This window comes from Lipophrys pholis (genome assembly GCF_963383615.2).
Source record: "Lipophrys pholis genome assembly, chromosome: 10".
Classification (NCBI taxonomy): Eukaryota; Metazoa; Chordata; class Actinopteri; order Blenniiformes; family Blenniidae; genus Lipophrys; species Lipophrys pholis.
In genome coordinates this window covers 2548982-2560123 of record NC_137640.1, presented here as the reverse complement: position 1 = coordinate 2560123, position 11142 = coordinate 2548982, and the positions used below count along the sequence as shown (strand labels likewise).

At 42.6% G+C, this 11142-nt stretch overlaps 1 protein-coding gene across 4 annotated transcripts in view; it reads right to left on the bottom strand.

The window, feature by feature from the left end:
* Positions 1–2482: 2482 nt before the first annotated feature.
* mylk4b (myosin light chain kinase family, member 4b) overlaps positions 2483–11142 on the bottom strand; it is a 42819-nt gene continuing 34159 nt past the window's right edge. Inside the window, exons 5-15 of one of the 4 annotated variants that reach the window (XR_013935755.1) lie at positions 10609–10835; positions 9167–9272; positions 8409–8502; positions 7132–7241; positions 6895–7036; positions 5846–5916; positions 5624–5752; positions 5240–5471; positions 3847–3895; positions 2942–3070; positions 2483–2738 (exon numbers count right to left, since the gene is read on the bottom strand). Coding sequence is in view for 3 of the 4 variants with exons in the window: in XM_080474217.1 (XP_080330343.1) it covers positions 3851–3895; positions 5240–5471; positions 5624–5752; positions 5846–5916; positions 6895–7036; positions 7132–7241; positions 8409–8502; positions 9167–9272; positions 10609–10835 (1156 nt within the window). In the remaining variant the exon portion in view is untranslated. Of the gene's footprint in view, positions 2739–2941; positions 3071–3319; positions 3732–3846; positions 3896–5239; positions 5472–5623; positions 5753–5845; positions 5917–6894; positions 7037–7131; positions 7242–8408; positions 8503–9166; positions 9273–10608; positions 10836–11142 lie in introns of those variants that run through there. The other 3 variants (XM_080474217.1, XM_080474218.1, XM_080474216.1) reach the window with 3 other exon arrangements.

The window sequence follows — 11142 nt, the reverse complement described above, 5'->3', positions numbered from 1 at the left end:
AATGTAGTTTATGGTCAATGCAGTTTTACAAAGATATCGTGAGCTCAAAGAAACAAACCTCACTACTTGATCAAATTATATTTTGCAGTTGGTGTAAAAGTGTATAAACAACAGTAAATCAAATTTTTGTAGGCGTTTTTTTTTATTATTATTAACACCGCTCCGCACATGCCGCACGGCGCACGTCGTTCAGCCCTCGTGACCCCGTGTCAGTGTCTCAACGCAGCGCACGCGGGACGGGGGGGGATTCGCCGCTCGCCGCCGCGTGGGGTTCTCACGGGGGTTGTCTCTCGTCGGGTGGAACACTGGTCGGCGCGGGGAATATCTTAACCTGGATATGCTCAAATTCCCAATTATTTCCGCCTGAACAAAGGCACATGTAATTACCGTAATGTTGCCAATAGACGCGCACCCCAAGGCGTCCTCTGCGCGTCTGTTGAAAACACTACGGTATTTTTTATTTTTTTATTTTAAAAGACAATCAGACCTTGAAGCCCTCGCGGGCCACATAAAATAACGTGGCGGGCCACATTTGGCCCGCGGGCCTTGAGTTTGACACATGTGCCTTAGAACAAGTGTTTGAGTGGTCTTGGGTTTATGTGCTTAAACTGTGATTAGATTAGATTAGATTAGATCAGATTCGATTCCCATAAAAGAGAAATTTTAATAGTTACAGAAATAGAAAAAAGACCATATGAGCAACAAATAATAAATATTTAAAAGCAATAAAAACAATTAACAGTAAAAAAAAATATAATCAGACATTGACGTTGACATTATTTACCTTTTTTTATACGTTTTTTCCCACAATATATATATTTAATGGGTTTTTTCAGATTTATAACACAATAACGGCAATGAAAACAAACATCTTGTTTAATTAATATGGTCAAAAGATCCTCTAATCGAGTTGCCAGGAATTTAGAATGCGAGCATTTCTTTTGTCCATAATGGCTGAACAGCTTGATAAAGGGATAAAAAAGAAAACTCTTCATACACAATCTAGGTTCGGGTCTGTCTTTGTGCCAGAAGCAACACAAGAGCCGAACTTGATCCGGCGACCCGGTCAGAGGATTCCTCCCTTCCATCTGAACTAATGTGGCGGAGCGATCAGAGAGGCTCCCCGATCTGTTTTGGTTCTTGTACATTCGATAACGTATGACAACATCTGCTCCAGCGGAGGGCGTCAGTAGCCCCCCGTGAAAGAGAGCTCCCTCACAACTCGACGTCCCAGAGAGCGCAGTGTGACGGGAGACGTGGGATTTCATTAAAGTCCTGGAAAAACACCCGTCCAGCGCTCGGGGGTCCTGAGAAGCACAGCAGCGTGTCCAAGTGAACCAAAGTGGAACAATGAAAAGGTCTGTTACAGCCTTTCTTCATCTTCATCCTCTTCTTCTTCTTCATCCTCTTCTTCTTCTTCATCCTCATCCTCTTCTTCTTCTTCTTCTTCTTCTTCTCCACAGCGGTCTGTAAGTCTGAGGCCACTGCTGTGCAGAAATCTGCATCATTCAACATGTCAAAGGGGGCGGGGCCTAAAATCACAGGGTGCCCATTGCTCTGCTTGCTCCAAGCATAAAGGGGAATACTTCCGTCTCTACATCCCCATCTTATAGTAATTTATTCAGTCGTTTATGATTGGAAGTGTGTGCCTGTTCAGATCTTGCATTTCCTTTATGACCGGTACCTTTGCTTCTTCTTGACGCCCATCCAGCTGCACCAACACTCTGCAGCTGTGTGTCCACAGCCATTGTATTTTGTTCTGTTTCCTCGGAGTGGAAGCCTGGCGGCGATGTCCGCATTCTGTTTAAGTTCTCATTTATATACACGTTTGTTCCTTTTGGTTTCTTTCCCCGTTCGAGTAGTGCCTGTTAATGCTTCCTGTTTACAAATCTAACGATAATGGCTGGTTTATCTGTTGTTTGTATGAGTGAGCGGGTGACGAGCTTCAATCTGTTGGGATCCCTTCAATCAGACATGTTGAAAGTGTCGAATATTTTCGAAGATTCCTGCATTTGTTTGTTGGTGGGAGAGGCTTTGTGGTTTTGTTGTAACGCGTTAAATCAGAGGAGTGGGACCAGCAAACTGTCTTATAGAGCCGGGAAAGCAGAATGTGTCACTTATAAATGTTATAATTCTGCTAATGTTAATCACTGTACAGTGAATACAGCTTAATGTTGATGATCCTAACTGGGGATGCACTGATACCACTTTACGATACGAGTACTTAATAAATGCCATAAAGCCTAATTTATACTCCATACGCAAAGCGTTTTTTCCGGGTACGAGTACTCGGTGCAGTATGTTACCGATACTGGTGTCGGTATCGGTGGATCCCTACTTATAACACACCTTCACAAAGTGAACAAAGCTTGAGAACCAGAAATATGAAACATGAGCTACTCTTTCCACACATGTGGAAACCTGAACGTTCTTATCGGACAAAAATTAAAAACACATACACAAAGACTACTCCACGTGCTCTCTGGTGCGTAGTATTTATTGACTTATTTAAGTCCTACATTTAATTATGACTCATTAAGCAAGAAAACTTGAAAAAAGGTATCATAAATTCAAACTAACAAGTCTTCAGATCTCAAAGGTTTTTGGTTTCCAAATCCAACTGAGTGTCAAACTATCATCCAACCTCCAATTGACCTTAAAAAAAAAAAAAACAACAATAAAGCAATGAGCTGTGTCTCCTCGGCTCTGTCCGTGGCCATTCGAGCGGAACTGTGCACCTACACACACACACACACACACACACACACACACACACACACACACACACACACACACACACACACACACACACACACACATATGTAACGTGCACATCAAATTGAAAAATACTGCATCTGGATTTAACGCTTTGTACTTCAAGTACATCCTGGTGTTGAACCAGTAAACGAAAGAACATAAGAATCCACTTCAGTCCATTTACCATAAACGTGAGACTTTCATAGGTAGTATTCTGTTGTTCGTTATGCCTTCATGGAAGGTGAGACGGCGACTCCAAGCTGCTGAAGCCGGTCGAGATAGCGGCGTGAACGCATACGGAAGGTGACGCAGGCTACAGTGGAAGAGGACAAGAAATATTGCGGAGTAAAAGCACGAACCAGGAAGTATTCCTCTCATTTCTTTTTTCTGAAGGGGGGGGTGATGAGGATAGACAGACTTGAGTTTTTTGTAATATATATATATATATATGTATATGTACAAAATAAATTAAATGGGCGTGACTTTAAATTCAAACACATTCTACATGTATCATCATCTAGTGCCCAAAGAAAGAAAGAAAAATCCAGTTAATAAGACTTGTAAATTCAAAGAAAGAAAAAATAAATCTGTATTCACAAAAATATATAACTTTAAATAACAGCATTCAGTCTATATCTTTGTTCCAAATTGTCAGCTGGAGAAAGTGCAAAGCATGCAAAAAAAAACAACAACAACAAAGAAACAACATGACGGTGGAACTACAGTCAGCAGATGGATAGCAATGCTAAGCTAAACAGCTATGAAGTGACCGGTGATTTGAAATAAAGTCTTTGTTTTGTTTTGTTTTTCCCTGTGTGTTTCTGACACGAGTGGGGTCAGAGCTACAAGCCGAGGCGCTAAGCTAAGCTCATCGCTGTCATCCAGTGGCTAAACAAGTACAGCAGCATTGGTCCAGTGTTGGGCTCCGAGGCCCTCCATTGTCAAAAGGCATGCTGAGGGCCTCACAGTGTTTTCTGAGTGGGAAGTAAAGGTGGGAAAAGAAAGAAGGATAGTTAGTGGGAAAGTGACAAAAACAACAAAAGATAACAAACAAACAAAAAAAAAAAAACAGATAAAAAGTGACTTTACCTCTCTAGCTCTCTGGTGGGGGAGCATGCGTGGAGTGACACTTGTTTTTCTGAAACGAGAAGCGCAACAGGAAACTTCATAGTCTGTCCAAAAGGAATGTCCAAGTACTTGCTTATTTATTTATTTATTTATGTTTCTTGTTCTCTGCGTGCATGTGTGTGGTTCCATTACACAAACAAACAACACCACCAAGCCTGGCATGTTGACTACGTCATTATCAGCGTTTCTGCCGTCTCCATGTAAACGGACATCATTTTAAAAACGTAAACATGAAACTTTTCTGAGATGAAAATACAAAAACGATGGGTTTTCTCTTGAAACATCGTCGCGTAACGGACCCCAGTTCAAATTATTTGTCACTCTTAAGTGAAAACAGTTGCAGGGCGGCTGTCTCCGCGTCGTTCTCACTGAGGCAAAGGTCAGTTTTAGCTTTTGTAACATCAAGAGCTTTGCTACTATTTCAATGAACTCCTGTTCACTCGAGGAAGAGAAGGACTTTGCATGGCAGCCACCGCCATAGATGTGTGAAATTAATACAATATGCATCACTGACATTCTTTAAAATGGTCTCACCAAGCTGCCTCAGCATTAAGGCCCCTGCATACTCCCTTTTGAACCCATAAGAACAAGAAGAAAATTCGGCAGTGACGTCAGCCAGCAGCAGAAAAAAAAAGCTTTTTCGGCAGGACTGTTCATACTCCGATAAGAAGCTGCCGAACTCGCAGGCCACGCCCCCTCGCAGCAGGCCACGCCCCCTCGCAGCAGGCACAAGTCTGTGAAGCGGCGTTTAAACTTTTCAACTGCACAGTTTATTTCCGGCCTCCAGTGCTTTCAGAAATACATTTCTCTGAACTTTTTCAGTGATAAGAAAGTTTTTGTCCGAGCGCGATGTTAGTCCAGTTTTAACTCCAGGAGCTGACAGCTGTTCGTGATGCGTTCAGGTGCATCACGTCAGCCTACACTCCGACATTTTAACGAGCTGCGGCGCTCGTACAGGAGCGCTGTTACAAGCTAAATATGATTAAAATATTATCGATAGTCATGAGCGAACTAGAACACGCATGCGCAGCACACGGCAGTGCAGAAGTTTCGGCAGTGCGGCTCCCACATAGTTCGGCCAGGGCGGTTGGCACAGCCCAAACAAATTTGTTCGGCCAGAAGGAGCTGGAAGAAGGAAATTACGTCATTTTGTTCGACAGGACCCCGCACTGCCGAACTTTCGTCTTGTTCTTATGGAGTATGAAGAGGCCTTCAGTCTGCTTTCTTATTTCTTTCTGATTTAGAACAGCGCCCTCTGGTGGATCGAATGCAGTCGTTGGAAGCACTCGTGTCTCTCTGGAGCATAATTGAGCGTCAGTTCTTGATTGTTATATCACGTCGTTGCTGCTCCTACCTTCAAGTTTAATAGGAAGTGCAGACTCTGGTCTGACAGCCAGGGGTGCCGGAGCGACTCTGCCGCGCTCATCCTCCAGCTCTTGCTCTTCACCAGCAGACGCGTGATGAAGTCTTTGGCCTCGTCCGAGATGTCCGTGAACTCCTCTTCCTCGAAGTTCCACTGGCAGGCCAAGATGTTGTTGAGCGTCTCGTTGTCGTCGTCCCCGAGAAACGGAGACAAGCCGCTGAGCCTGGACGCAGACATGACGGGCGGGTTATCTCTCTTTTTCATACGTGTGTGTGTGTGTGTGTGTGTGTGTGTGTGTGTGTGTGTGTGTGTGTGTGTGTGTGTGTGTGTGTGTGTGTGTGTGTGTGTGTGTGTGTGTGTGCAAACCGTACTCACAGCATGTAGGTGATGACCCCCAGACTCCACATGTCTGTTGGGAATGAAACAAACTCGTAGTTTATGACTTCTGGAGCTAAAAACTCGGGCGTTCCAAAGTTGACCTTCAGCTTCTCTCTGGGTTTGTACCTATCGGAGACACCACAGCAGGTCCGTGAGCAAAGCTGACAACGAAAAAAGGAAAATATATCTATAGCTAGATGTGAGAGCATTTCTTTTTACCTCCTGGCAAGGCCAAAGTCGATGATTTTGATCTTGTTGGTGGCTCTGCTCACACACAGAATGTTCTCTGGCTAGAAAAGACAAGAGAAGCGTTGATTTTTAAAAACAATCAGACAAACGGTCACTTTAACAAGAGAAAACACGTTTCACTGGCAAAAATAAAGCAGTTCCTCCATTTATTGAATTTTTTCCCGCTCATCTTGATCCAAACCTTTAAAACTGCTGACATCTGTTGTGAAGTGGTCAGATTGAACTAATTTGACCTCTTCCTCCCCCTTTTCAGTCGTGTGGGATCAGATATATGATGTGTGTGTATATATGTATGATTAGGTGTGTATATTTTTTTCTACAATTTTTTTGTAGAGTTCAAATTAGTTTTTCTTTCTTTTTATATTTTCACTTTTTTCCCTCAATGTTTCAAAATGATTGAACTTTTTGGACCTTTTTCCAATATTTCAGCTTTATTTTGATATTTTAATATGAATTAAACTCTTCCATTAGTTATCAAGCCAATATTTTCTCCACCTTCAGAATTTTTCTCTGATAAGCTGGACTTTCACTCTCCACATTCTACTTTTTTTTTTTCTTCAGATCAATATAATCATTCATTCATTCATTCATTTTCTTCCGCTTATCCGTTTCCGGGTCGCGGGGGTGACAGTCTGATAACTGTCACCCAGATCGCATCGCACCATTAATCAATATAATCAATTCCTTTTTATTTTTTTTACATATTTGTCTCACACTTTCACTGCTTTTCTAAATATTTTGACTTCATCTGTCATATTTTGACATTTTCTTTTCAATAATGTGATTTTATTTGACCGTCTTTTCTCATTATTTTCACTTTATCATTTACTTTCTCATTTACTCCATATCTTCACTTTGTGTTCCACATTAGTTCCTTTAGATTTTATTGGAGTAACTGTATGATTTGACGTCACGTCACATATTCTGGCACTAACTGAAGTACAACTAAGTGTGACTAACGTTTAAAGTCCAATCAGAAGAGATAATTGTTAACGTGAAGAGGACTGCAGCTGGTGTACCTTGAGGTCCAGATGCAGGATGTACATCTTGTGCATGTACTGCAGCCCCTCACAGATCTGACGTATAAACAGCACCGTGTCCAGCTCAGTCAGGTTGTAGTTCTCGTCAATGATGCGGTCGAACAGCTCCCCTCCTTCCACGCTGCAGCACAGACATCCAGCTACAGCCACTGCTGTCGCAAAGCAACGTGGCGCACAATACACACTTCACAACATAAAAACTCGTAAGTGACTCACTACTCCATGACCAGGATGATGTCGTGACGCGACTCAAAGGCGGCGTACAGCTGGATGAGGTTGGCGTGATTCAGCTGGTTCATCACCTGGATTTCATTCCTCACCACGTCCTAAAAAAAAAAAAAAAAAAAAAAAAAACGACACAGAAAAACAATTACGTTGGAGTTCAATTAAAGATTTATATGTGGATATAAGCGGAGAGCGAGTTGACGTTTCAAAGAAAGTTACGTAACTGTAAGCAAGTTAATCAAGTGGAGTTGAAATTGCGTTTCTGAGAGATTCACGACAGCGTTATGAGCAGAACGTGTTAAGTCCCGTCGGGAGTGTAGGAGCTCTTTTCACGGTGTCGTATGACGGCGTTTCAACGTGCGAAGATTTCCTCGAATGCCAAGCATGTCGGTCAAAAACTGTGACATTTGTCCTGCAACTCTCACATGGAGTGTTTGATCTGACAGAACCTTCAAAAGTCCTGCTGCTTTGAGTAAAAAAAAAAGAAAAGATATTTAAAAAAGCCCATTCGATGGTTTAATACATGTTTAAACTTCTAAAGCTTCTACACGTCTTTAAAAGTGACGCTGGCGAACAGAGAATATCAAATAATAAGCCAAATGAAATAAATCAACAGTCCCGCTGGCACATATACTAAAATCAGCCAGTTTAGCCATGCAGTACAAGTTTGCACCACAAGGGGGTGTATTGAGCAGGAGGACCAGGTAACACAACAAATGTAGAAGTATCTACATCTCTGATGTGATAAGCAAGTTTGTACCGTTTGCCCAGTGGAAATATCTGGAGCTACAAAATTTGCACGGCTAAGAAGGAATTTGTTTTGTGAAAGAGATAAAGAAACTACGTTAGATTACAAGTTGTATACTGCAAACGTTTCACGATGGACGGCAGCCTCAAGTGGCTTTATTCGCTCCCTCATCTGGATTGTTGATTGTTGTTCTTGGTGATTTAACTCCGAAGCAGAAAGTTTCTTGGTGAAGCAAATAAACTTATTGTCTAAATTATCATTACAAATTGTGGGCGCACTTATTTGTACTTTTTTTTTTTTTTGCTGAAAGTCGCATGAAACGCTTACGTTATTTGAATCTTTCAGACGATGATGTGAACACTCAGCTGTTCGGGAGACAGAGAGAGAAATATAGACACAATGACGCCTCCAGACTGCGGATCTGCGTCTATTTTTAAAACCTGATCCTTCCCGGGGCTCTGCCGCAGTGAAAGGAACCGTCCGATGGAACGTGGATCCATCGTTCGCAGGCCGCCGTTACCTTCTCTTTCTGGCTGCGGGCTTTGATGATCTTGGCAGCCAACATCAGACCAGACGAGTTCTCAATGCACTTGTGCACTTGTCCAAAACGTCCCCTAATGAAAGAAAAGCAAACACAGTTCTAAGTGCATGACTTGTAACAAAGTGCATTTTCAATATTTTCAAAAAATTTTACTAACTTCTCAAATTGAATTATCAAATGTTGTCATCTATTACATCTGGTATTACATGATATTACATCTATTATCTATTACATTATTGATATTTATAATAATGGAAGATGAAAATCAGCTTTTAAACACTGCATTTGGAATTGTGGTAGTACTTCTGGGCTCATCTATTCAAACTGTATAAATATACATGAAACCGGCATGACACAAGTTAAGAGGCCTCGTGTCTCATTTCCCGGTCCCTCAAGTGGTTCCAATACAAAAGTAATCTGTAATTAAAAACAACAGCTTGTTGCAGCTTTTACTTGTGTGGCCGACATCCTGCTCCATTATGTCAGCGATGTGAGAAATGTTCTAGCGTGCAGAGGAGTAATCTCCAGTTTGAGGGGCCGGATTTAACACTTGTCTGATACATCAGTGAGGCGACCACCCCCCCCCCCCCCCCCTTCCCCCCTCCCCAATCGCCTTTGAAATAACCATTAGCCCCTCCCACACACGGCGTGCGATGCTCTGCCATGTCAATACAGCCGGGGGTGATGAATTTAAGGGTGTGTGGCTGAGAACTGCCGACAAACTAGTTGATGCTCACCCTCCCAGGACCTCGTCTCTGTTGATGGTGTAGTAGGTGGCGATCTGGTGAGGTTTGGGCGTCACGATGCGGTGGTCGAAAGGCGCCAGCGGTGGGGGACTTGAATCTTGACATGATGGAGGTGAAAACAAACAGAGAGAAATAACAGAGAATGAACAGAACGGCCACGGCTGAATATAGAAAGTGAAATGGAGGAAAGAGGAAGGAGGCCTCCCCGATCCCTAGAAACAAAGTGGCTGGAAATAGCCGCATGCCGAAGGTCTCATTATGCTGACTGACATGCTGGTGACGCTCGAGCAGGCATGATGTTGTGACACCGAATCTGCTATAAAGCCACATGAATGAAAAGCCGATAGTGGCAAAGCTGGAGTTCACACGGAGGATCTGAAGGAGCCAAGCAGACGCTGAATGATATATCACGTCCTGAGTATTAAACTAAGAACGCTGTTTACCAATAGAGCACAACTTTTTACACTAAAGAATCTTCCATCTTCAGAGGGAGGAAAGTCTCGGGCCTCCCCGGGGTCCAGACCTTGGCTAGGGAACAGCTGTCATACACCGGTTATGGACCATTGAGGCCTAAACTCCTGCCAGATAATATTGTGAGTGAAAATCATTTCAATCTGTGGCTGAACTGAGCTTGTGTGAACTGAGCTGATGCTCTTTGGGATCAACCTCAACTCCTTCAACTTCCTTTTAAACTTTGAGGGGCTCATATTTAGCAAATCTTCCAAAATGGTATCCAGTTAGATCCAGAAGTGCTTTTCTGTCGTGAGGAGGCTGAATCCTGCAGATTATTTTATTAGATTTATATTTTTACCTTCGCCAACGAAACATGAGAGGTAATGTTTTTGGCCGCGTGTATTCATTTATTTATTTATTTATTTATTGGTTTGCACGTATGTATTTTACCAACTTTTCGCAAAATACAAAAAAAAAAACGATCTGTCACCGTCCAAGGACCAATCGATGACATGGTCAAAATACTATTTCCGTCATAACACGGTCAAGTTTAATCCGATCTATGTCAAACCAACACTAAAATATTCAGGTTTAAATCCCCTGTCCTCTGACATGTCACATGAGGCATTGATGTCATTACCACGGTTAGTGGTTGGGGGTCAAAGGTCGAGGGGGGGTCACACATAAATTGTAAACGTGTGTACGTCTGTGTCAAACAGTGACAACATGAAGCAAATCAAACCACCATGACAGATGATGGAAGCAGTGGTGTGGTGGATCAAATAACCTTGTAATCTGTTGGTTTCCATGGTGATAAATCTGGCGTTGGCGAAGGTATTGAGCTCTACCGAGTGACGGTTCTAGTTAATTATTGCTCCGGCTTCTTCTCACTATCCAAACACACACTTATGAACCTACTTCCACCTTTAATTCCTTTCAGATCTTTCCTTCGTGCTTTGCAGGCGTTTCCTACATCTTACCGATGGTGAACTCCTTGACGGAAGATTCTCCCTCCTTCGCCTCCTCCTCGCCGTCTGTCTTTGCGTCGTCAGATTTGGACGCCTGTGTCTCGCCGCCCTCCTGTGCCTCCTCGGCTTGCTCCGCCTCGCTGTCCTCCACCCGGCTCTTCTTCAGGTCATCCTTCACCAGGTCCTCCTCGGTGACGCGACGTTTGCTGCAGGTGGCGACGTCGCCGACCTCCTCAGAGCTTCAGGTGGTAAGAAAAGGAGAAATATTTTCTGATTGAAAACTTTCAGTTAAATTAATTATAATGTGGAAAAGAATTTTATAATTTTAACTTTTCAAAAAGGTAAAGCAGATAAATGAGTGCAATGAAACATTGAAAACACAGTTGAGTTAATGATAAAAATAAATAAAGCTGATTATATATATATATAAAACTAAGTAAATGAACACAGATGAATGATGAACAACATCAATAAATACCAAGAGTGAGATTATATAAATGGATGGATGGATGGATGGATGGATGGATGGATGGATGGATGGATGGA